The sequence below is a fragment of the Struthio camelus genome, chromosome 16, assembly GCF_040807025.1.
Source record: "Struthio camelus isolate bStrCam1 chromosome 16, bStrCam1.hap1, whole genome shotgun sequence".
Lineage (NCBI taxonomy): Eukaryota > Metazoa > Chordata > Aves > Struthioniformes > Struthionidae > Struthio > Struthio camelus.
Window position 1 is genome coordinate 17,793,712 of NC_090957.1, and position 24,772 is coordinate 17,818,483.

General features: G+C 45.0%; 4 protein-coding genes across 12 annotated transcripts; 2 read left to right on the forward strand and 2 right to left on the reverse strand.

The window, feature by feature from the left end:
* Window positions 1–81: 81 nt before the first annotated feature.
* On the reverse strand, window positions 82–1,047 carry EMC6 (ER membrane protein complex subunit 6). 2 transcript variants are annotated; one of them, XM_068910448.1, is made up of 3 exons: window positions 953–1,044; window positions 795–861; window positions 82–661 (listed from the first exon to the last, which is right to left on the reverse strand). In XM_068910448.1, exon 3 carries the CDS (start codon window positions 617–619, stop codon window positions 290–292), a length of 330 nt encoding a protein of 109 aa, XP_068766549.1. In that variant the 5' UTR covers window positions 620–661; window positions 795–861; window positions 953–1,044; the 3' UTR covers window positions 82–289. The 2 variants fall into 2 exon arrangements, with proteins under 2 accessions (XP_068766549.1, XP_068766550.1); XM_068910449.1 differs by lacking the exon at window positions 795–861 and having other exon boundaries at window positions 953–1,047.
* Window positions 1,027–5,263, forward strand: TAX1BP3 (Tax1 binding protein 3). Its single transcript, XM_068910447.1, has 4 exons — window positions 1,027–1,192; window positions 2,763–2,882; window positions 3,187–3,264; window positions 3,656–5,263. The coding sequence occupies exons 1-4, from the start codon at window positions 1,154–1,156 to the stop codon at window positions 3,791–3,793; spliced, it is 375 nt and encodes a 124-aa protein (XP_068766548.1). The 5' UTR covers window positions 1,027–1,153; the 3' UTR covers window positions 3,794–5,263.
* CTNS (cystinosin, lysosomal cystine transporter) lies at window positions 4,640–14,642 on the reverse strand. Of its 8 annotated transcripts, none has more exons than XM_068910438.1 (11): window positions 14,477–14,642; window positions 13,886–13,959; window positions 12,410–12,491; window positions 11,146–11,230; window positions 10,949–11,052; window positions 9,877–10,008; window positions 9,008–9,107; window positions 8,794–8,913; window positions 7,539–7,709; window positions 6,961–7,078; window positions 4,640–6,608 (listed from the first exon to the last, which is right to left on the reverse strand). In XM_068910438.1, the coding sequence occupies exons 2-11, from the start codon at window positions 13,947–13,949 to the stop codon at window positions 6,478–6,480; spliced, it is 1,107 nt and encodes a 368-aa protein (XP_068766539.1). In that variant the 5' UTR covers window positions 13,950–13,959; window positions 14,477–14,642; the 3' UTR covers window positions 4,640–6,477. The 8 variants fall into 8 exon arrangements, with proteins under 8 accessions (XP_068766539.1, XP_068766544.1, XP_068766540.1 ...); XM_068910443.1 differs by lacking the exon at window positions 14,477–14,642 and adding an exon at window positions 14,267–14,342; XM_068910439.1 differs by having other exon boundaries at window positions 5,654–6,608; window positions 14,389–14,478.
* Window positions 14,608–24,091, forward strand: SHPK (sedoheptulokinase). Its single transcript, XM_009673018.2, has 7 exons — window positions 14,608–15,168; window positions 16,621–16,762; window positions 19,579–19,762; window positions 20,975–21,127; window positions 22,284–22,459; window positions 22,614–22,814; window positions 23,674–24,091. Exons 1-7 carry the CDS (start codon window positions 14,992–14,994, stop codon window positions 24,066–24,068), a joined length of 1,428 nt encoding a protein of 475 aa, XP_009671313.2. The 5' UTR covers window positions 14,608–14,991; the 3' UTR covers window positions 24,069–24,091.
* The last annotated feature ends 681 nt before the right edge of the window (window positions 24,092–24,772 follow it).

Below are 24,772 nucleotides of genomic sequence, written 5' to 3' on the forward strand. Positions count from 1 at the left end.
CAAAATCCATGGACGTGACTGCAACGAAGGACAAAAGGCCTCCCTCAACCACCGCACGAGTATTCATAGGAGACGTCCAAGTGATGTTTCACATTGCGTTTAATTAGAACAGTGCTACCGCTTCATTTGTGCTCGGACATAATTTACTGACGTCATTAACAATACAAGCAACGAACAACGGTTTACAAGGTAAGCTGGCCTAGTGGTGTCGACGACTTTTTTGGCAACAGTCCTCCTGCCTCATTGAGAGAAACAAAAAACACTGCGGCTGAGGCGGCTCCTCGCCGCTTCAGTAGACGTGGACCATGCCGTAGAGGAAAGTCCAGAAGAGGACGTAGGTGAAGAGCCCCCCTACGAGCCCCCCGGTGAAGAGCGGCCGCCGGGACTTGAAGTACTTGTTCCATCGCCGCCCGGCCTTCAGCACCAGCAGCACGGAGAGGAGCACGGAGGCCAGGAAGTAGAAGACGAAGCCGTGCAGGCCGGTGAGGCCGAGGATGCCGGCCGTGGCGCCCGACAGGGCCGACACCGAGGTGCGGCAGTAGTCCAGCAGCGCCGCGTTGCCGCGCACCGCCGCCTCGCTGATGAACTGCGGCCCCTCGCGCTTAGCCGCCGCGGCCATGGCCGCCCGCCGGCTCCGGGGATCGCCTCGCTCCCGGCGAGCCTGCGGCAGAGCACACGCGCGCTGGGCGGCGGCGGCGGCGCTCCCGTCCCCCCTCCTCAACCCGCCGCCGCCCCCGGTAACGAGGCCCCGCCGCCATCTCCCCCCCCGGCCCCGGCCCCGGCCCGGCTCGTACCTCTCATCCACGGCGGCGAGCTGCTCCGCGGCACCCGCGGCCGGGCCCAGCCGTCACGCCTCGCACCCTGCCGGGGGACACCGCGCGCGCCGCCCGTCAGTCCCGGCCGCCCTCGCCCTGCCGGCCCCGGCCGCCCCCGCCGCGCCGCGCCGACCTACCGCCGCCGCCGAGCCTCTCGCCACCCCGCCGGAAGCTCCTGTCAGGCATCTTGGCGCGGGGGCCGCCGGGAGAGCGGCCTGGCTTCCGGCGCTGCGCGTCAGCGGCCGGCGAGGCGGCGGCGCCCCATTGGCTGGCGGCGCGGGGCGGCGGCGGCGGAGGGCGAGGCGCTTTGTTCGGGCGGCGGCGGCGGCGGCGGGGCCATGTCGTACGTGCCGGGGCAGCCGGTCACCGCCGTGGTGGTGAGCCAGGGGGCGGCGGCGGGGCTGCTGCGGGGACCCCGCGGGACCGGGAATCGGCTCCTCCTCGGGCCGCCGCGGGCGGGGCCGGGCCGGGGCTGCTCCCGGCTGCCCCCCGGAGCCATGAGCGCCTGTCTGCTGACTTGGGCCCAGGCGCTTCTGCTGCGGAGCCGCTTGGCCCACGGCAGCCTTTGGCAGCGCTGCGTGACAGACCCGCTTGAAAGCCCTGAGCGTCTCTCGTGCGGCTTTTGGTACTCGCGTTAAGGCCTAAGTAGTTGTTGCACCCTGCTGTAACTGGGTAACGCGAGCGTCTCTGAGCGAAGCCTGCTCTCTTTTGCAGTGCAGGGTGTTTTCCGCAAGACCTGGTTTACTCCCTGCGTTGTTTCTGTGGTAATGTGGCGGGAGCGGCTGGCTGGGTGCTTTGTTCAGTGCCCTCTGCTACGTGCAACTGCGTGATACAGACCGGACAAGGACCTGCCTTGTATACTTGAATTTTATGAAGCAGAGCTTTTAAAAATTATGTTAAAGTGCTTAATCAAAAAACAGAACGCAAGCAAGGGTTGCTGTATTGTTTCTTTCGCTAATTAAAATACTAAGTTAACTTAAGTGGCCTTTCAGGTGGTTTGACTGTTGACCTAGCTGGAATATGCTGCACCGCTTTTAGCGGTGGAAGAGCCGACATCCCTGAGGACGCGTCAGCTGTCTTGGTTTAGCAAAGCAGCTCGTCTCCTAGTGAGATCCTGAGCCTTCTGCCCGCAGAGAGCTCAGCTCCTGACTGAGGCAGAGGTTTGAGAAGCGCCTTCTGAGTGGGTGTTGTTTCAGTTAAAGATCCTGGCTCTTTATCTTGACTCAGAAATTCCTGCAAGCTGGCAGTTATACAGTACTTCAGTAATCTGTAGAGTTTGTCAGATGCCTCTGTTCTTCAGTTAGCAAGGAACTTGCTTACCTTCAAATTACAAAAAAGGGTTGAGAACCTAAGAAGAACCATTGTAATAGACTAATATTTCCATTGACAGGGCTACACAGGAACACGAGGCACTTAAACAAAAAGCAAGATGAATCTAGATATGAATGACTGCTGGTTAGCAAACTTTGATTCACGTTCAGGGAGACCTGCTCTCAGTTTTTAATGCCTTGCCCCTTGTTTTCAGTGCAGCGGTAAAGCGCTGGCTAGGTTAGAAGCTTGGCTGTGTAGCGGCATGAGTACCCTCGGGATGAGCTTGCCGATGCTTTTCTGCCACGCCGTTTTGTGGTACGGCTGAGAACAGTTTAGAGCCAATTGGTGCGGCCAGCACCAAGGTTATGTGTCACTGGTAGACAACAAATACTGTGTAATAGCTTTTTCTGCCAAGGCGTTTTAGAGCTTGTTTGCCTGCTTACAATGCATGCAGAATAGATAGGTGGTTCTTGTTCTAACCAAGGCTGTGATACAGCCTTTTCTAGTAAAGTTAACTGAGGTTTATAGCATCTGCGTGAAATAAATATCTAACTGGCTTATATGCATCTGTTTCTGAAACAGACTTAAGATCACTTCCAGTGATCACAATGCTCAGTTATTCTCTTTTCTTTTTAGCAAAGAATTGAAATACATAAGCTTCGTCAAGGTGACAATTTGATTCTAGGATTCAGCATTGGAGGTGGCATCGACCAGGACCCTACTCAGAATCCTTTCTCTGAAGATAAGACTGACAAGGTCAGATGCTCTTTGCTTTCAGTAGCAACTATCTCTGCAAAATGCTGCGCATACTCATGTGCATCTGTATTCTGTCATCTCACATGGCTGACAAGTTATTCCATTGACATGTAATCATCTGCAGACAGGCTCGCGTTGAAGTTAGCTCTTGTGCGACTTTTCTACTTTCCAGCATCGCACAAGCCTGTTTTTAACTAGAATCCTGTAGTAGACTACAAAGTGTTTTTTCATTGTCAGTAAAGTGGCTGTTTGAGTATTCAGTACTTCCATATGTAGTAAATGAACACTTAATTTTTTTTTCCAGGGTATTTATGTAACGAGGGTGACAGAAGGAGGCCCAGCAGAAGTTGCAGGGCTCCAGATCGGAGATAAGATCATGCAGGTAAACACCAACATAAGACAAGTACTAATTCAGTACCCAGCTATGCAGCACCCAGGTGTGCACTGCAGAGAAGTTTATGCTGGGGGAAGTACCGTCTTCTAGGTACTTTCCAGGGCATTTTGTGGGGGTTATGCCACACGTCAGTTAAGTGCTCTTACAGAACTATGTAGTGGAAAAGGTAATTGGACTCTTGTGAGTCCATGCACATGCCTCTGATTTGTTTTGTTTCCGTTGGCTGGATTTTGAGAAGAGCTGCTAGGCTTAGATGGCCTAAGGGAAGCCACCAGAGATGGGGCAGCCTAAGGCCTTGCCCCTATGTGTCAGTCTTACCCTGCTTTGTCAAGACTTGCTCTGCCTGTGACTACTGAAGCATGTTATGTTCTTTTTCTAGGTGAATGGCTGGGATATGACAATGGTAACTCATGACCAAGCCAGGAAGAGGCTGACCAAAAGAAATGAAGAGGTGGTACGGCTCCTGGTGACCAGGCAATCTCTGCAGAAGGCTGTGCAACAATCAATGATGTCCTAATCAATCATGAGGTTGGGGAAGGGTTGGGGAGGGAGAGATATAGACTGGATATCAAGCAAGGAAGCAAATACTAGACCTGAGCAGGCTGTCTGGAAGGAGTGCATGTTCCGACCTGTGGTAAACACTATTTTTCTTTTTCTGGTGTAATTGACAGTAGTAAAACTCTAGTCCTCTAAGCAGAGTGCTTCTCTAAAGTCTTCCCTGCAGGTACATGGTAAGACCCTAGAGTAGTCATGGTTTTCAGGAGGACAGGACAAAGTGGTTATGTAAGGCAGCAACTGGAGGAGCCTTAACTTTGACAAGATTCTTCTGTAGCACAGAAGCTTCCTCTTTAAAAGGAAACGTGGCTTCTGCTAAGGAAGATGAGAGGGTTTGCTGTGCTCAAGCTTTTAGAGGCGAGCTGTCCTGTCCTCCTGTGCTATCCAGTTAAAAATGCCAATTAAGAGTTGCCCGCTGCTGTGGGGAGGAGCACTGTACTAATCTCACACTGTGTGCTAGCTAGGCAGAGTATGCTGAAGGGTTTGGGCATTATGGTTCACTGCAAAAATTCCCTGTACAGAGCAGCTTCTTCAGACAAGAGACAGTAATACAGAAGAGTTAAATTGGTACTTGTGAAGAGCATTAAAAGCCCTTAGACTTTACAGTTCAGCTTCGTTATCAGAATGAAGCCTTAATTCTCCTTGTTCCTTAGTAATTTGTTACTCCAAATGAATCAAGGTTACGTGACAGGAAAACAGAGCAATATGAGCAGGTAAAGAAAGTACTATTGCTGATCTTACCAAAAGGGCTGCTTGTATCTGTAGTCTCCCATTCTTTATACCACTTCTATCAGGCAGCAGGTGGAAGGGGTGGATTTTGGTTTGCATCTTGTGGAAGACTTTCCTTAAATTACTGATTTATTGGATGGAAGGGATGAATATGCCAGTAACTTGCATAAGTGCCTCTTGACCAAATTTAAACTTCTAATAAGTTGTTTAAATCAATTACATACTACAGGATTTAAGATTCTTGCTGGAAAACAAAGTTAATTATCGAGCATCCTCAGTGGTTTGTTAACCAGCTAGCTTTACAATTATCTGAAAACTGGAGTTCTTAATCCACCTCAGTTGATTTATACATATCTATACGCCTTCCTTAAGCAGTCTTCAGGTAAGCTGTTGTAAATAGAACATGAGGAGATGGCAGACTAACTTATTCAGTACATTACTGCTGTGCTATGTAGGTATATTGTGATTAATGCATCTCAGCCTGTTCTGTGAACACCAGCAGATACCCATTTACCTTTTTTTTTTTTTTAAATCTATTGAACTATTACAATACTGCTTTTGAATTTTGTAACTATTAAGAATTCAGTGGTAAATTTTAAGGCTTTCAAGCTGAAGTTATTTTTGTTACTATAAAGATACACTGCTATTTGTACTGCTATGTCACTTGATTTTACACACAATAAAACAAAGCTGGATTTCATGAGCTGTGTCTCCTTACATATTTGAAGGCCTCCAGCTGGGACATCTTTTTTTCCTGAGTGGATTTTGGACTATGTCAACAAAACGCAGTCTTAGAAACTGAGGTTAGCAAGGTCTGATTTTGCTGTTGGGTATTCATTGTGTTAGTGATCTCGCAAAACCTCCCCTAGACTCTAGCAGGTGGGAGGAAGGAGTTGTTTTTTTTTTTTTTTAGGTTGATACCTAGTAAGAGAGAACCTTTGAGCATTCAAGTATTGTTCAAGTACAAATGCCTAGATTCCCTTCCAGTTCTTTTAAAGAGGTAGAATGCTTACCTTCAAGAAACTCCAGGTCTTGTTCTTTACCTGGAACATCCCCCATGTGTTTAGCATGTTGCCCAGGAACAAAAACATGTATTTAGGACCTTTAATCATTGGACTGTTAATTAACATGATCCACTTTGAAATAATCCCTTTGACAATCTTTATTCTCTAGCATCCACAGTATAGGACTCCAGGCATGTCAGTAGAACCAAGCAAAATTAAGTTAAGTTAGTGCACTAGAAGTATTCAGATACATTTGTCTGAGTACTTGTCTTAGCACATTTGAAAGACCTTTCAGTGAGATAGGAACACAGTGTTTCTTCTCAGTACCCTTCCTGTCCTTGAGGTCAGCTTCTAGCATTGGTATTTTTACTTTTTCTTCCAGTATCCCTTTCATAGGCCACTACTGCTGTTACCACCCACTGTGAGCAGTGTTCTACTGTGACTTTGTCTTTGAGGAGTCAGCAGCAGCAGCAGCAGTTAGATCTATGGATCTACTTCCTTTGTCACTACATTAAGTGGTTGCTTAAGCATGATCTCAGACTTTTGGAAGCCAGAACTCTGGCTCTTTGGAAGTGAAGCACAATCAGAAAGACACAGGTCTGATCTTTTCTTGCACTAATAACAAGAAGGGAAGAGTCACATATTGCTTCAACAGCTCAAACCAAGCTGGATTTGCAGCTTCAAAAGGCATGAGAGTCTCTTCCATCTGCAAGTGGCTAGATAGCTTGGTATCCTTTAAGGCATTTGGCAATCAGCATTTGGTGAGGCAAGAGCTTGTACACTGTACCAGAAAGGATCAGAGTAAACAGAGCTCAGAGTCAGTAGTTCTGGTAACTGGTTAAGAGACATCTTGAAATCCCTTAGCCACGATGGGGGTAAGTCCAATTTAAAGTTTTTATCTTAGCAGAAGGTGTTATTCACAAGGTTCATACCCCCATCTCCTATAGAGGCAGTAGTGTTGGATCATAAAAACAACATCAAAGATGATGGAGAAGACACCCAGGCCAAACTTGGTTGGATCTCCAAAGATTAGCTTCCACTGATCTATCAAACACAAGATTAGAGACTTAATACAAGTTAATCAGATTAACAAGTTACTCTTGTCTTGAACGGTCATGCCATATATGTAGTAGAGCAGTTGATGTTTATTAACTGGACTGTTTAGCTATACTGCTAACTAATAACTGTTTTGCAGTTTTGTCATAATAGCTGTCATTTTTTTTTAATATCAGGAAATACAATCACTTCTTCAGTCTTAACGTAGAAACAGCTATGCAGACTGTCACAGAGCCATCCTCCTCCCAAGTTAACATACAGGGTTACGTCTGCTTTACAGCAGGATTCCCTACCACCACTTTGAAAGGCACCCCCCCAACCACCTCATTTCCAGCCTTACCATTGTTGTATGACTGCAGAAACATCTGCAGGAGGCTGAAGCTTCCACCAGTGAAGTCTAGTAATACGTTTCCAATACTCCATCCCTCAGTGCTCTTCCGACGGAAGTTCATGTATGCCTGGGCGTGTAACAAGAAGCTGGTCAGTATCTCCTTGCCTGTTTGCACTTAGACGCACCTGCCAGCACCTAATAATCCTGTGAGGCCTTAATCCTGGCCACCTAGTGTGATATCACAGTAGTTAGTGGAAGTCTTGTTCCAGCCTGCAAGTGAGGTACAGCTGCTCCTTCCTGGCAAGAAAGTTGACAGTGGGAACTTCTCTGTTCAATTTAGCAATTTAGACATTAGTCTACCCCCCACCCCCGACCCCAGTGCCCTAGGCAATCCCAATACAGTGAATATTCCTGAGCTTAGCATTTCAGAACTCTTCTAGTAACAAAATAATATGAAGCTAGCACATAGTTATCTAGAAAGCAAATCATCATCATCACTGGCTTGGTCTAGTCAGCCTTTCAAGAACAGGCACTTCACACTTAGGGTGCCAGTAATATAGTATAAAAAGGGAAAAGTTCAGATTTACCTGTGGAAAATATTTTATCAGTGTGACTGCTAACTTAATGTAAGAGAAGCAAAATAAGAATTGTAGCCATGTCATTTCCTCAGCTGCAGCAAGAAACAGTGTTGTAAATGTAAAAATCCATGCAAGTGCCAGTAGTCCAACAACAACTTTGGATACCTTCTGACCTGCTCTCTGAAACAGAAATGCAGATGTATTTAGACCTGTCCACACACCATTATAAGATATACAGTATGCCCAGCACTATGCAAGGTCACAGAACAAACCTGTTGTTGCCCCAGTTAAGACTCAGAACGCAAGGGAATTTTAAGACTAAATGGAGTACTGCAGCAACCAAGAGCTGATTGGTTTGCAAGAGCCAATTAGTGACAGCCAACAGCATTTATTTAGGACGCTGCTGTCCATGAGCAAGTGGAAACAATATTGCTGCAATATTCTTGAAGATTTATAATGCCTGTTATTCAGTGCCACAGCTATAACAATCTCTGGAGTTTACCTTGATGATACCAAGGGTTCCTGCATATGCAAAAGGCTGCTAATACCATTACGGAAGAGAGTCCATGGTTGCCTTCAGATTCATTACTAGAAAGAGGTCATCACACCTAACAGTGGTGACAAGTGAACCATTACAGTTTTAGGTTTAGCATCACTGAAGGAAGCACTCCAAAACGGACATAGTTATCCATTAGCAATAGTTACCATCTAGAGCAAATTGGCTGTTCAGATCAGAGGCTTCTACAATGGAAACTAAATAACCACCTGACTTTAATGATAGAATGGGATAGGAATTATAGAAGAGTCTCTGCAGCTGTTTTGGGAGGGGATGGGTTGCAGAAGAAAGCTCATGAGCTGCAGGCAATCTGAGGACCAGTCCTAACCCAAGGAATGCTCCAAATGGTAAGAAATGGCAACACATATATCAGCATTTGTACTGCATAGAGCTGTAATCTGCGCACTGGCTAGAGATCTGTTTGGGAACTTTATGAACCTGGCTGTTTGCCTTAGCTATTTTGAGTTTACTGATAAGCTCAGAACATCCATGAGGCCGAAATAGCTAAGCCTCCTGGAGTGACCACTAGCTCAGAAAAGGTAAGGCAGCTGGACTGTGAAGTCTTATTTCTAGAGAGCCTGAGGAAAGGACAACAAAGATGACTCTGGAGTACAGAAGGGGTGGACCTGAGTACGAGGAGGAGTTGTGAGGTGTCCGACAGAGGGCGCTCTTCCAGAGCTGACAGGTCAGTCCAGCATAGAGACCTACCTCATAAATGCAGCACTGAATTATGATGAGGAAAGTTAGAGCTACTGCATGGAGACTGAAGAAAACATCGTTGATAGCCACAGGATTTACTCCATTGGGATAACGGAGTAAGAATTCCTCCTAAATGTAAGAGGAGCCAAAACCAGTCAAATACAATAGCTTCCTTTGTACATAACCTCCCTCCCCCACAAATACTAAAGAGATTCATATTTACTTTAATTAAGGGAATCCAGAAGAGTCCAACATTGAACACGCTGTATGCTATGAAGCCAGTAAGGTTTAATGCAATAAAGTCAAAGCTTAATCCGACAACACTAGAAAGAGAGGGGAAAAAAATTATGAAAAATACGCATCAGAGCATTATAGCCAGTTCCAGGGAGGACTTGTCATTAAGATGTGCCGATACAGAGGCAATTCTTCACGTAAGCCAAAGCTATAGGCATTGTTGCAACGTGATGCTGAGTTTATTAGGCAGCAAGGTGAAATATATGCCATGCACTGGTACTCAAAACAATTTGTACTACTAAGTTTGCATCCCTGTTATTTAACTTCACCCCTGCAGGAGCTTAGCTAATCGGATAAAACCACTCCAACCTAAATCTGTGGAAGGAGTAGTGCATCTTTGCCAAAATGAACACTTTAGAAAGAAGAACATCTATGAAAACTATTTATGATAGTCCCTCAGTTTAGAGGGAGCTGGTCTAATGATAACACTACAAGGAGCTGTGTGTTAAGTAGCTGACAACATAAGTAATCTTTGAAAGTGGGCATCACAAGTGGCTAGGTCAGATGATGTAATGCATGGCACCAAAGGGAACAGGGAAGTCTCCTCTATCACAGATTACTATTGGATGCCAAATCTTAAGATTAGGAGTGCCTCTGTAGGAGGCACTTAGTTTCTTATGACCTGCCTGCATGAAAGCTCCCGGAGGTTGCATTTATTTGGGCTCCGTCTTTGCCATGTTTTGTTCTTCAGTCTTTCTACGCATTACTCACAAGAGCCAAGAAGGACGTTACTGAAACCAAGAACACGACTTTTGGAAGTGCTCGAGTAACTTGCAAACGCATCTTAAGTCTCTTTACCTTTTCCGTCGCCAGTTCTCAAAGAGTTGAGGATAGAAGGAGATAGACCAGGCAAGGAAATAGATCCAGCCAATCACCTCATCAGCATATTTCACTATGATGCTGTGAATCACCTGGAACTGAATCCTAGGTCTGGAGGTTAATGCATACAGAGTTAGTCAGTTTGTTCACGCTTTTTCAGGATATTTTCACTTGCTCTACTTAAAAAGAAAACAGAGTACAGGAGTTTGAGACAAAACAGTAAAGATCCCAAGTTGGTTTCAATTGAGTTTTTCCCCTTTCCTTTAGTGTCCTTGTTATGTTTAAGACTTCTACCACTCCTAGCCCCAATCTTCACCCTTTTCTTCTTCTTTCCTTTCCATTCTGTTGTCACACAAATCTTCCAAAAGGTCATCTTTTGCCTATCGTTTCCACTCCCTTAGCATGAGGTCTGTTACGCAACAGCGGAGTTTCACTTTTCATGCTCTGCCAGCAAAGCCTCACGATCACGCCTGTCCTGTTACACATTTCATGAATGTGGTTACCTCTGCATTTTTTTCAAGTTTTAAAAGCAGAAGTGAAATGAGGAAGTAAGACAGGAGTATGGTGTTGTGCAGTGCCATCTGGGCAATAGGCAAATACAATCCAGTTTTCTCCATGTTGCTAGGCTGTTTTCCTATTACAGAGGACAGCAGCCTCCATGAATGGAGGCCCCTCTAACCTAAAATCAGGCTACCACCCCACAGCAAGTTCTACACAGTAACAGCAGTATCCAACTGGACTTTTACAGGCAAATGCTTCATGGATCGGGAAAGCTAACGTAGTTTTGAGACTCAGGAAGGGTTATTAAACTAGACTAAGGAGCCATGAGAACTCACAGTCATCTGGTAACGAAATCAAGATACGTAGACTACCTCTCTGCTTCCATATGTTGTATTTTTCTGAATACCTTGAGGACTGCTGGAGGGTCACGACACCTTCTTGACTATATACCACCCACGTGTCATTAACTGTTTGACTATGAAGAGGGAATAATCACCTTAAGTGTAGGGAGCAGTAAGATACTAAGTAGAACTAAAAACCAGTTTCTCACCCAGTTAAGTTGGAATTACTGGTATGAAGATGCACTGTAACTTGTCCAACATCATCTGCTTTTACTTGGAAGTCTACCTTAGTGAGACCTGCAGGCAATTGTATCTGTAAGGCAAACCAGAGGAAAGAAAGAGGAGAATTGCATTATACAGACAGCAGGCTTTTGCGTTAAGTTCAGAAGTCTGTTATGCGACTTACTTCGTTAGGTAGTTCAACAATGGTTCTGTGCTTCGATGAGTATGTAATATTAAGAGTTATCAACAGTGTCTCATTTAATGGAGCCCTGCAAAGACAGAAAAGCCAAGTTAGACTCGTGCCTGAATTCCAAGACTTTCCTTCAGGCCTACTGGAAAACATCTGTCAACTCCTCACAGCTTTGGCAAACTTAATGGACAGTCCATCACAACAGTACTTGCCTAGTACTCAAAGGAACACCAATGCCAAGATATTTTAGCAGTGTACTGTTCCTTTTTCTGAAAACTTAGTCAGAACTAGTGGTGGGCACTAGACAGTTACAAGGCCACATTTTACCTCCCTCTTCTCTTCATGTTATTTCCCTCTGCCGTACAAGTGGCAGAGCAAAGCCATACCAGCAAGGGATTAATAACCACCATGACAGGATTTAGGGGTGGGGGAGAAAAAAGGCAGACGTGATGGAAGTGCTACGAACTAAGAATAAATTGACTGAAATAGAGACCTGCACAACTTTCTCCCTAGAACCTCACTGAGCCCTTGTCCAGAAGATTTAATTGTACTGCTGTACATACATTAGCGTTTCATAAGATTCAAGAGCCTGTACTTGTTCACTAACTAAATTACAGTACCGTATCTTTCTTTGAAAGATAAAGAGTTCTAGACTGTTGCAGCAATGTTTAGCCATTTTCCTTCCTAACCAGTTACTACATGGTCATCCGACTGTTCCCTTCTCCCCGCTCCACACTCCTTTGGGATCTCAAAGTTGTTGAAGATTTAGCACTCCTTTCCTGGAAAAAGGCTGACAAAGCAAGAACATAAACAAACAATGCGCTACATTAAACAATGAGGCTAAGGTGCATCAGCCCCAGTAGAGCTACATTTCTTTGCTAGAAACAGTGAGTTTTGTTCGCTCGGTAAAGTCTCTAGTGAGCCTTCTAGGAAATGCAAGTTTTTCTTAAGCTTTGCTTTTTGGAGGTGGAGGAAACTTCAGTTCGCTTACAGTAGACAGTTAAATAAGCTAATACAGGATAGATAGTACAGAATATCTTTCCCTGCTAGACCTTCCGTATAAATGGCATGGGATGTTGTTGGAGGCCTACTCCACACAAGACTATGTGTGAGGCTTCTGCACCACTTCAGTCCAAACTGGTTTTAAAGTGATGTAGTACTCTAGAAGTGGCCAGTCGCACACAAGTGAGATTCACTCTGTGCTCCTACCCTCCAGCTCCTCCCTGTTCCAAAGAGAAAGTTGGAATCATGATTTTACCTCAGAGATATAGTGATGTTTGTTGAACTTCCATTTTCTAATGAAACCACTTCAGGGGCAGACAATATATTAACGGCTCCATCTGGCGAAAACAAAACAACGCCCCCCCCAATCAATTACTATGAACGACAGACACTACTTCTGAAAAGCTAGCTGTTTTCTTTTGTGATTGGAAGATTTTTGTCAAATGCTGTCTGCGCTGTCAGTCTAATAAAAATAGTACACATACAACAAACAAAGGGACTACAGCTTATTTCAAGGCACACTAAACAACTTTAAAAAGAGGAACTAAATAACTGTCACTTGAACAAGTGATAAGGAAGCAACTTAAATATTTGAAGTGCAACAGAAGTTCATGCCAGTAGAAGTTATATGATATTTTAAACTCATGCTAATTGTTTCTTGCTGTGATCCTAGTAATTTGGGAGTCATAATGCTCAAATTTCCATTTAAAACCATTGCTTGAGCCACAGATTCAAACCAGATATCATATGTCCAAGAGACCATGCATTTGTTTTCCTAATGCTTCAGGACTCTCAAGCACCTTGCTAAATAGCTCTGCAGTGTTGCTATTAAGGGGTACACATTGCAACAACCCAGCTATGTTGTACCACATCATATTTTGAGAGGGAGGGCCAGATTATAAGTGCCAATACAACTGATATGAAAGCCATGAATAATCATGTGTCAGCAATTTTGGGTTTGTAAGTTTAAAGGACATAAGTGACAGGAAGAAGAATAAAGAGCTATACAAAAATAAAATCAGATATATGAAGAGCAATAAATGGATTGTCCTGGATACTTATTTTCTAACTGAAAGTGAACTATGAAGTTCAAGACAGTTAGAACTGAAATCATGGTCTAGAAAGATACATGGGCTGGGTACAGTGAAGTGGCAGACCCTAGCCGTTAGCCTCAGGTAGGAGCAAGGGTGAGTCCCTCTGGTGCATCAGGAGCCTCATGCAACAGTTGGAGCACCTCCTTGTATCTTCTGAAAGCTGACATATTTAGAAAAAATTGAGAAAGCTTGTCTAGATAAGAACAAAGTGCAAGAGCCACTATTGCAGGAAGTTGTGTAGACATTATGTGCATCAGAAGCAGCGATGAGCATCTTTCTTGTTGCCTTATAACACAGTGTTCTTAAGAAGTTATTTAGGAGAAATATAGGAGAAGTTATTTAGGAGCATATAAGGAGAGCTCCCTGTTTCATCACTGACTGCACAGCATTTAACTCGCATCTGCGGAAGCGAATTCATACGCTCCCTTAGCGCACCACGTATCCCACCAGCGCCTCAACACAGCGCTGTCCATGTGGGAGAGCACGAAGCCCGAGCACAGGCGCGAAGGAAGAGCCGAGGGGACGCCGGGAGCAGCTCTCTCCCCAGAGAGGTGCCTGGAGGGACCTTCCCCAGCAGAGCACGGCTCTTCCACCTCTTACTAGCCTGGAGCCGGCCCCTGCCCAGGGCAAACACTCACCGCCAGGCCCCAGCAGCGCAAGGGAGAGGCACAGCAGCGGTGAGAGCAGGCATCTCGTCCCCATCCTGGTAGAGCTGTGGAAGAAGGTGGAGGGGGGGGAAAGCTTGGCTCGGGCTCCACACGTTATGGGGGGCAGCACCACCCCGTCCCCTCAGGGGCAGCGCCCGCCAAGCGGCTCCCTGCACCGCACCACGGTCCCCGGCCCAACCCCCCTCCCCCCCCACCAAGGGACCCTCAGCCACCTCCCCGGCCCCGACAGGGCATTGGCCTTTTTCTCAGCCCCCTTCTCTGCCCAGACCCCCGGGGACATCTTCCCTTCGCGGCCTGCCCCACAGAGCGGCCGCCCCCTCACAACCGCCGCCCCCGCTCCCGCCGCAACACCTTTCCCGCGCGGGGACTACAAGTCTCAGCAGCCACCGCGCCTCCGCCAGCTCCCGCCGCCTGAGGCGGCCGCGGCGCGGTGCCTGCTGGGAGTTGTAGTCCTCCCCCCGCCCTGCCCTCACGAAGCACGGTGAAGCGGCTCCGTCCCGCGCTTTAAGGCGAGGGTGGGGGGGGAGGGCTGAGGACGAGCGTCCGGGAAAGGGCGTCTACCTCCGTCTAACGCCGCAGCTCCGTCTCGCGCACCTCCAGCTCTTCCCTTTTTCTGCTTCTCACGCGAGGCGGCCGCCTATCAACTCCCCGCCTAACGCCCCTTGGCCGGCGTAGCGCCGCTGTGTCCGTCCTCGGCTGCCATCTTGGGTGTGGCGAGGCCGGCGGCGGCGGCGCCGAGGCCGTGAGGCGGCAGGGCGGCGGCGGCAGGGAGCCGTTGCTGCTTTGCCTTTGCGCCGGGCTCTTGCTTAAAGCCGCGCAGCTGCCTGGGGGGGGGAGCGGTGGTTCGCCACACTCAAGATGGAGGGGGAAGTATCCAGGCACTGCTGAGGGGAGGCTTCCTCTGCCCTGAGCGCCGGAGTCCACAGGGCAGAGTCCAGGCCACTCGCCCTCCTTACCCAGTCTGCCCCAGTTCCCCCCAGTCCCCGCGCGCCGCTGGGGTGGGAGCGGGTGCTGCGTGTGCCCCCACAGCACCCTTGGCACCTGGGGCGGCTGGCAGCGAGGAGCAGGCGGGTGCCATGGCGGGCAGCGAGGCGGCGGGCAGGCCCGATGCCGCCTGCGTGCTGGGCATAGACCTGGGCACGACGTCCGTTAAAGCTGCCCTGGTGGTAGGGGGAGAGCGGGGGCAAGTGGTGGCCAAGAGCTGCTCCAGGGAGACACGGGCGCAAACGGGTAGCCCGGGCGCTGGACCGCAGGTAAGGGATGGCACGGGGCATGGCTGGTCGCGTCCGGGCAGCGGCCTCGCCTCGTAGCAGCCGGGTTGTGCTGCTGCGTTGTGCTGACTTTAGTCCTGGGTTGTTTTTGTGCCTAGAATGAGGGAGATAGTTGCTGCGTGCGTCTAGAGAGCTGAAATTAGAATTAAAATGCTGTCTCTTTACTGTTCGAGAAAGCCAAGTAAAGCCTCCTATTTTAAGAAAGATCGAGTCGCTGAAATGGTGAGGTCAAAGGGAAACAGTACAAAAGCCGATGAGTTTGTTAGGTGAGTAGTAAATCTTCAGGAACTCTTTCCCTTGCTTCGAAATGGAGGCGGCTGCTGGGAACGTTCCCTAAGTGGCACCACAGAGAGAAAAACGAGTTCTGCAGACCTTCTGCTGGAAAAGTCTGCCGCCACTTCCGCTATAGGCTCAGAGATGTCATAAGACAATCTGAAACTCTTCTCCCATGAACCATCACCTCATATTTGATGCTGTTGGTCAGGAAATGACATCCACTTGCCTGCTGGAAGTGATTCTGTACTTCAGCGTGAGGTGGAATCATAACTTGAAATTACTAGTTGAAATACCCAAGAATAGGTACTCCTGTTAGAGGACTTTAGATCTGCTGTGTTGGTCAATCTAAGAAAGCACAAATCAAATAAAATTGAAAAAAATATTTATTGACGTTCCTCCAGGCGTCTTGCCTGAGCAGAGGTATCAAAGCTCCTCCCTGCAGTTACGTTTATGCAGCCAAAAGTGTGTGTGTACAAAATACTTCACATCTACGTATAGACTATATTTAAACGTTTTTGCTTATAATTTTCTGTCACGCAGTTGAATCTTCAAAGTGTGGAAGTTGTAATACAGCTTCTGTTGTGGCATGAGTGGGTCAGTTTACCAGGCAGGTCAGTTTGCTGGGTAGATCTAAGAACAGAATATGCAGAAATGAAGTATCAGCCTCCTCAAAAGCAACAGTAAGTGGATATTGGAGGGGCTTTAGGAAGGTGTATGTGAGAGTGCATGCAAGTCAGAACCTCTTCATGAGGTAAGCCTGTTTGTGAGGAAAAAGAAGAGCGATTAAAAAATTGAATTAATAAAGGCATGTAGTGAGGAGGAAGAGTGTTACTATGAACATGAGAAGGGGACAGATTTTTAGAAAGGTATATTTTGAGTATGCTAACTTAGAATCAGAGAAATTATTGCAAGAGTTATTTGGTCTTCAGGGTAAGGTGCTGTTATTATCAGTCTCAACTTGCTAGTATTGATTTTGGGGTTTTATGGTTTGGGTTTTTTGCATTATTCCCGTCAATTTAGGAGTGAATGTTATTCTAATGTACGTTGTTAAGTTAAATGAATTACGTTGTTCACTTCTGGCTAGAGTAGGCTTATTTAATAAATACAGCGAGTGAATCCCAATGACGTTATGCTTAGTATGATGCTTTATGATTGCAGGGCAAGGAGCAGAACGTCTGGAAAATAATAAGAGCATTGAATGAGTGCCTTGCTGCTCTACCCCAGAAACTGCTTCAAAGAGTCAGTCACATTGGTATTTCAGGACAAATGCATGGGATTGTGTTTTGGAAAAAAGATCAAGGTAACGTTAATTCTTAGGCATTTCTGTTTCGAATATTAGAAGTTTTTAGCGCTGAAATGATCTTCAGGGAATTGCTACGTGTTCACTTTGGTCTTCTGTAAGACAGAATCATCAGGAGAGCTTGTTCTGTGGGGGTTTTGCTTTAATTTCTGGAATATCAGCAGCTTGCTACAGTTAACCACGTTGTTTACACAGACTAGTTAAAGGATTTAGTCTTATGAGATCCCTGTAGAGTCAGCGCAGCTATTAATACGAAGGAGGAATTGCATACTTGTAGCTTGACAAGTGTTTGTCTATCATTTGCTGTCTGCTACCAACTGAAAGAACTTCCGGATCATGTGAATTACTTTTTTTTTTTTTTTGAATGTTATTCACCTTAGAAAACACATAACTAGTTGTTGTCTGGTATCTTAATACCTTCCTGTGATTATGCAGGAGCGGTTTTAGCAGTTCTGTGTATGCCTTGAAAAATAAGCTATGCTAGAGCTTTATGAGAATGTGCATAGCATTAGCTAGCCAACACTGAATACTGCTATGCTAATTTGAAATGCTGTTTGAAAGCAAAGTAGGAGAAGAATTGAAGTCTGGTAAAAGATGATTTCTGTTCTTTTTTTTTTCAAAAAACTCAAAGCATGTTTTTCTGGTAAGCCATAGATTCTGATGTTGCATTGATCTTACTGCTTAAGCTTCTGCGAGCAGGGAAAGAAAAGGATTATGGTCATGATCCTGGATACACCTCTGCTTGTAGAATGAAAGGCCAAGACCTCAGAAATGAAATCATCCACAGTGAGGTAGTCATATAGGACTTGATCGTGCACGTACTCAAATACTCTTTGTGACAGTGAGGATGTTTGAAGAACTCAGCGCTTGGATTGCCAGCTGTGGGAGCCAGGGACAGATTCTCTTCTTGGCTAAGCTGATATAAATGTACTTGAAGTCCAGGGCATTTGGTTCACATTTCAGAATCTGGTTCCATGTCTTCATTCTCTTTACCTTACAGTGTGAACATCTGAGCAATTATACAAGTATTAAAATAATAATAGTAGCTACGCAAACTAAGCAAAGTTTTATTGAACAGAACACATTTCCCAAAAGTGCTGGTCACCGCCTGTCAAAGGTTGTTAGGTTTTTAATGGCTTTAAGAGACACTATGCTATTCATTACTGTCTACGTTTTTACTTTAACTACTACAATTATTACTAAGAAATATTTCTAAAGGCTGATGGACTGAAGGAGCTGTTGTTTGCTTTCCAGCTGTCCCAAGGGCTGTGTAAAAAAGCCTCATGGATTCATCACAGACACAGATTCTTTTGTGATATTGCTTAATATTTTATTTCCTAAAGCCACACGTCACTTTTGTTTCAACTCTTGCATTCAGTAAAGGGAAAGAGTTTGTTTGCTCTCATTTACTTTGAGTAGACTAAGTGAATCCATGTGCTTTGGGACACAAATTACATTTTTAATTGCATCCTTTAGGGTTAGATTTATGGTTAATAGTGTTTCTTAGAATCCACTTAAAACTAGAAAAGCAAACCAACTGGAAATTCAGTTCAAACAGACTTGATAGAACGAGGAACCAAGGGGACAGGAAAAGGTATATCTTTGCTTTGCACATTTCATAGGCTGCTTTTTATTGTGCGAGTGCGACTTCAAATCCCTGTATCCAGTCCAGGAAAGACTCTCTTGGCTATGTTTGTACTCGTAAGTAAAACAGCCTGGGGCTCCTCTCTGACCTCAAGAGAGGTCAAGTGGCACAGCAAGAGAGGTCAAGTGGCACTGCACAGCTTGCATCTGTATGACAAAAGTCTACCCCTACCCCCCAGCCCAAAAAAAAAAAAAAAAGTAGCCTCAGTCACAGAGTCAGCGCTCTGTCCTGTCCCTGCAGCGTGGCCAGGCATTGCCTGGGGCAACAGTAGCTGCCAGAGGTCGAAACCATGCCATGGATTGTGCTAGCAAACATCACGCTTGAGCTCAGGCCCCGGTTTAGTTGCTGCGCTGGCAGGACCCGTAAGTTGCCTTGTAGGACTGCTTGCGGTAAGCGTGTCAGGGCAGGAAGTAGCACGCTGGCCTGCAGTAATAGCAAACATTGCTGAGAAGGCTCCTTGCAGCCTTGAAAAGTTGCCAAAATTTAGCTGCGGCCTTTGCATGGAAGAATGTGAAGGTGACTTCAAAGGCGTAGCGTCCTCTGCTCAGAAGGAACATGCTAGACTGAGAAAACTGAAGCAAAAACTGAATTAAACCCTATTTTGCCTTCAGTGAAGCTTTGTTGTAGATAAGAGGAAGGTACTCTTTAATACTTCGCAGTCCCTTGCTTAATAAATACAGATCCAGGTTTCCTTTAGCTTTGACTCAAAAGGTGGAAATAACTATGTGTTATCCATTATATGCCGTTGACTACTAATACAACTCTCTCTAGGTTGTGATGTGACAGATCTCAGTTAAGGTTTATACGCGAGAGTTGTCATAGCAGCTCATTACCTCCCTTAGCAAAATTGTAAATTTCTGGTGGGTTACCTGTTATTTAAGTTGTATCATTAGTATCTCAAGGTGAAAGCTCCTTGTCCCTTTAGACAGTAGGAGTGCTGGTAGAGAAGGAAGGCTTTGGACAGCGTTCTCTGTTTTAGCAAAAGATTATGGCATTATGACATTATCTAGGACTGAAAAGTATGACTAATTCATTTGTTTGCAATCACTATTGGCTCTTTTTCTGTTCTTCCGATGTATTGCACAAATTATCTGAGTATCCAGAAATGAAGAATGCTGGGCAGACTATGCTGTGAGGAATCGCTGGACTTGTCAGACACTGTGTGTTTTAGGTTGCAAATGGACAGAGAGTGGAACTGGCCCAAACTTTGAGCCTGAGGAGGTCAGTAATCTGATTACTTGGCAAGATGGCCGCTGCAGCCCTAGCTTCCTCTCTTCTCTTCCTCAGCCACAGTCACATATCAGCTTGGCTACAGGATTTGGATGCGCCACAGTCTACTGGTATTTAAAGAAAAGGTACTTTTTTTTTTTTTTTCAAAAGGGTTTTATATCAGGCTATTTCATTGGCAGTTTCTCACCTAGAACTTACATAACAGTTAGTATTTCTGTAGCAAATTAATGCCACTACAGGCTTTGTTGCTGCATTTCTCTGTAATCATAATATTAATTAAATAGTCAAAGAATATTTAAAATTTCAGTATTCAATATAAACTATATGCAACTGAGCACACGGGAGACCCTGACGTCATAAAAATACTACAGATTTCTTAATAAAAAGAAAATCCTCTGCCCGTATAGTAACAGAAGCCTTAAAGAATCAGAATAATTCTAATCCAGCCTCCTGCTCAGAGGAAATCTGGTAATACAGTTTGAACACTACAATTCTGCCTTTTGCAGATTGTTTGTCGAAAGTACAAAGATGCCTAAGACAGTAACAGAAGTGCTTTGGCTGCTTGCTGCCAGATGCTAAAAGAAACAGTCCCTAAATTAATTATAGTTCCTTCCTTCCTTAGACGTTGAGCTCCTTATGAGGTGGAATTGATGGTCTGCTTTATTGTGGCGTGTTTGCAGAGGATGTAATTTTTCACTTCTGCCTTGACATCAGCAGGACTTGCTCTTCAGTGAGCATCTCCAGTATGTTATGCTTCTCAAAGAGCTGATATTTTCCTCGACAATTACTACAGGTTCTGTAAAAGTTGGGAAAAACTTGGTTTCTTCCAAAGCGTGTTCAACAAATGTATGGAATGTGCCTGATCTTGCCTCAGTGTTGTATTGATCGTGAGTCCAAGCTGTTTTGTTCCTGCTTTGTTTCACTGTTTGGTACATTTCCTTCCATATAATTTGTGGATCCTAAAGCAACTGCAGGAATTTTCCTATTTTTCTCAAACGCTCCAGAATCAACAAAATGATGTTGTGCAAACAGTTACTGATTTCCTGACAAAATTTGCAATGGTGTGTTTTTGAACCTGGACAACTCGTTTCCTTAAAGCTAGTTTTTTCTGTATCTTCCATCAGGATTAAGTATTGCTGCTGTGGTAACATCTTGGAAAATAAATTCCATTATAAAACCCAAAAGTACAGGTTGATTGCTTAGGCTGCTGTTTTGCTGTTTGTTAGGAGATGAGATTGCACATGTCTGAAGTTCCTAGTAGCACTGGAAGTATTCTTGCTATCTCGTGCCTTAAAACACTGCTCATTGTTTTTGTTTAATAATGTTTTGTTCAAAAGTCCAGATTTTCTGAAGTCTTATGATGCAGCTGGCACTATCCATGACTATGTGGTTGCCATGTTATGTGACCTGAAGAAGCCACTGATGTCTGTCCAGAATGCTGCCAGCTGGGGATATTTTAATTCCAGAAGCAAAAGCTGGAATACTGATATGTAAGTGCTAAGATCATTCAACGCATTCTACTTGTTGCTTGTATCAGGCAACATGAACGTCTGTCTCTTTGGGCCCTAACTATGAAAATGCTACAGATAGAAAGTGAATGAAAGTCACTCCTGAGCAGTTGTGATGTGGCCCATACAGGAGTGTTGTGGGTTTGCTCTGGTTTGTAAGGGACATAATGCTTAAATTATATAAAATCTGGCACTGTATTTTTAGAAACAGCTAAAACAGCAGAGCTGAGGGGATTGTCAGTGAGGCCTTGTATACAAAACTGTTCCTTTCCCTTTCTGTGGTATGATCATGGGTTGCAATGGGATGGGCGAGTGACTGCTGCAGCCCGTGCATTACCTATGTGATGGTAAAAGAAGGCTATTAGTTCTTTCAGTTCAGCTTCTTTGTAACCACTAAGATTTACTTGTGATACTACCTAAAAGTTATTAGGCTACAGGAAGTCTTATGGGAAATTAGGTTTTGTGTGTGTGTGTGTGCTTTTTTTTTTTTTTTTTTTTTTTTAAATGATTTGCTCTTTCAGGGGGGACCATATACAATTCAGGGCTTAGGTTAGGCCAGGACTCCAAGGTGAAAAGATCTTCTGCTCCTGAAGGTAAACTAATTTTTAATGCCTTGAAAGAGTGACAGAAGCTTGCATCAGGATTGCTGATCTTTCACTAATCTGGTGTAGCTGTAGCCACAGAATGTATCTTGCAGTTTGTTTGTGTAAGGAGTTTGTTGGACTTAAGTCTTTGTGATTTGGTTTTGAACCACTAACTGTTTGCATAACAGCTCTAAGTTCTTTGGCATGTGAAAGATGATTTTGTTTTTTAGGCTGTTTTTGTGGTTGACCCTTAACTCTGGAACTGCCCGTATGTATGACAGCATTAGCTTAAACTGGCAGTGCAGGTACTGCTGTATAATGTCAGGTAATCAGATTGTATATAAAGTATTTATTCTTCTAGAGTATTCTAGTCCACCCAGCGAGTGGAACTGGAATGCTGCTTTGGTCCAAGGCAAATCTTTCTAAATAGGTGAAAGTCTCCATAAATCCGGCAGCCACAAATGCCAGGTTCACCTATGACTTCAAAGAGGTCCTTGTAGTCATGTTGCATGTTCCCATTCTGCTTTCCTGCAATTACATTGTTCTGATTGCAGCTTGAGAAAGTCCGGCTTTCCTGTTCACTTGCTTCCAGAGGTGGGAGACCCTGGCAGCATTGCAGGCAGGACAATCTATGCATGGCATGGAATACCCAAGGGAGCAGAAGTCGGAATTGCCCTCGGAGATTTCCAGTGCTCTGTTTATTCCTGTCTGACTGAGAGGACTGATGCAGGTATGATTATGTAGCTGATAGGCTGCAGCTGAGACCTCAATTTTTATTTGTATCTGTCTGTGTGATTAATTAATCTTGATATCTTATTTGTTTTTTCTTTGTCCTCCTTCATGGTAGTCTGCTAAAAAACTGAACTTTTTCTTTCATGTCCTAGTTCTCAATATCAGCACCTCTGCTCAGCTGACCATCTCTATGCCCCCGGGATTCCAACCTCCAGAAACACCAGATCCTTTCTCAGCTGTTACTTATTTTCCCTACTTCAATGGTAACTACTTGGCAGTGGCAGCATCGCTCAACGGAGGCAACGTTCTAGCAATGTTTGTGGACGTGGTGGCCCAGTGGACAGCAGAGCTGGGTAAGTTATTTCAAGGATAGTTAAAGCTTAAAATAGGGTTAATCAGGAAGGTACCACAGTAGCTGAGGCAAAAGAACAAGCCTGGAGCTGTTTTGTTGCGCTCCATAAGGAACAAAGATGACTCTTGTGTCACGCTTCCTAGATCTCTAGAATTTCCTTTTGAAGCTAATGAGCATGCTGGGACAGTCATGCCTGGACCCTGCATTCACATCATCTCTAGCTTTTCTTTCGTTTCGAGAATATAAGATAATATATTTCAAAAGGAAAGGTCAGCAAATTTGAAGACAGCTGCTAATTTTGTATGATTGCAGTCCAAAAGAGTCCTCTGATTAAATCAATTGCCTTTTGCTGCAAATTTTGCAGAACTCTAAACACTTAATGGATTTTAAGACTCAAGTTCATGTAATATCCCTTAAGTGCTTTAAGTGTGGTCTTTACAGGCCTTTTTGTATTCCTCTCCTGGGTGTTGCAGTGAAGCAATGAATTCTTAAATCCTTTACTCTTTCATCAAGTTCTTGAAGGAAACTCTGCATTTAGCTTCAGTGAATGGATTGCATGTGAAGTCTGCCATTAGTGCCTTTAGTGATGTTTTCTTGTGTAACTTTGCACCATGTAGGCAAAGAAGGATAGCTCTGTTATCAGAAGTGGCAGTTCCTGTAATCAGGAAAAAAATTCTAGCATCACAGTATGCTGGAAGGGAAGGGGGTTCAGAGTCCTGGAAAAGCTATTATCTTTGGCACAGGGAAAAACAGATGTGCAATATTTTGCTGAGCCGGTGGATCCGTTTCCATTTTAAGTCTCCATATGTAAGGTGTACTAGACCCCTTCAAATTAGTAACATGGTATTTCCCTTTTGCAGGCCTTGAGGTTCAGGAGTCTACTATCTATACAAAAATAATCAAAGCAGCCTTGGCCCAAAACAACAGCAAACTCTCAATCCACCCAACAATATTTGGAGAGAGGCACGTGCCTGAGCAGTTGGCTTCAGTGACCAATATCTCCGTCTCTGACCTCTCCCTGGGTCATGTAACTAGAGCTCTGTGCCGTGGGATCATTGAAAATCTCCATTCCATGCTGCCTTCTGAGCGCCTGACGGAGACAGGAGTGAGGAGGATTCTGGGAACTGGGAGTGCCCTTGCCAGGAATGAGGTGCTGAGGCAGGAAGCAGAGAGGATTTTTCCCTTCCCTGTGATTTACGGGAAGGATGTTGACGCTGCTGTGGGGGCTGCCATGGTGATGTTCCCCAGAAAATAAAGTCATTATTTGGAATGGCCTGACATGCATTTTCTTATTCTTCTTTTTTCTCTAGATGTACGGTGTTTCCTTTCACTTCCTAACTTTTTCTGGAGTTGTAGTCAATGTACCATCTCACTCACCGCAGCAAAAACCAGCTTCTCTTTAACGTCCGTTTCTGCTCCTGGCTGTACACAGGGGCCTCCATTTCCTTGCTCTGCCATTTCCATTTGCGAAATGAGAAGTAATTACCACATGAAATTTGACTGAGTGATTAGGAGAGATCCATTAAGTTTCTGCATAAGATGTTAATTTCATGCTAGGCTCATTTTCCTGGTAGGAAATATGTTCAGAAGGGCTAAGAGAGAAGAGTAGCTTTCTGTAACTTGATCTGACGCTTTCATTAGAGACATCTTGTGCTTAAGCTGTCTCATAGTATACATACATATAGGTAGTAGGCTGGGATGTCAAGCTTGTTTGAGAAGTTTGGTGGCACTTGCACAGAATGAATGCCATTTTTTGCACGTTGCCTGTGTAGAAGATGAAATACAGCCTTGGCTTGCATGTCAACAAAATGATCAAAATAAAACATGGAGGATTATATCTGTGATCACTCAGTGGATTTAGGTCAGAGGTGAGACTAGGTCAGTACCATGACAGGAGACACCTGAAATGCAGGGCTTATATCCTAATACAGGATACGTTCACAGGGTATGAGTGAGGTA

Coding starts and splice junctions, on each gene's coding strand:
- EMC6 (XM_068910449.1), bottom strand. CDS start 619: ATGGCCGCGGCGGCTAAGCGCGAGGGGCCGCAGTTCATCAGCGAGGCG.
- TAX1BP3 (XM_068910447.1), top strand. CDS start 1,154: ATGTCGTACGTGCCGGGGCAGCCGGTCACCGCCGTGGTG. Junction 2,883..3,186: donor CTGAAGATAAGACTGACAAG/GTCAGATGCTCT, acceptor TTTTTTTTCCAG/GGTATTTATGTAACGAGGGT. Junction 3,265..3,655: donor TCGGAGATAAGATCATGCAG/GTAAACACCAAC, acceptor TTCTTTTTCTAG/GTGAATGGCTGGGATATGAC.
- CTNS (XM_068910437.1), bottom strand. CDS start 14,195: ATGTCCCCGGGGGTCTGGGCAGAGAAGGGGGCTGAGAAAAAGGCCAAT. Junction 13,960..14,127: donor GCCCTGTCGGGGCCGGGGAG/GTGGCTGAGGGT, acceptor CTTCTTCCACAG/CTCTACCAGGATGGGGACGA. Junction 7,079..7,538: donor TGATAAAATATTTTCCACAG/GTAAATCTGAAC, acceptor TTACACGCCCAG/GCATACATGAACTTCCGTCG.
- SHPK (XM_009673018.2), top strand. CDS start 14,992: ATGGCGGGCAGCGAGGCGGCGGGCAGGCCCGATGCCGCCTGCGTGCTG. Junction 19,763..20,974: donor TACTGGTATTTAAAGAAAAG/GTACTTTTTTTT, acceptor TTTGTTCAAAAG/TCCAGATTTTCTGAAGTCTT. Junction 22,815..23,673: donor CCAGTGGACAGCAGAGCTGG/GTAAGTTATTTC, acceptor TCCCTTTTGCAG/GCCTTGAGGTTCAGGAGTCT.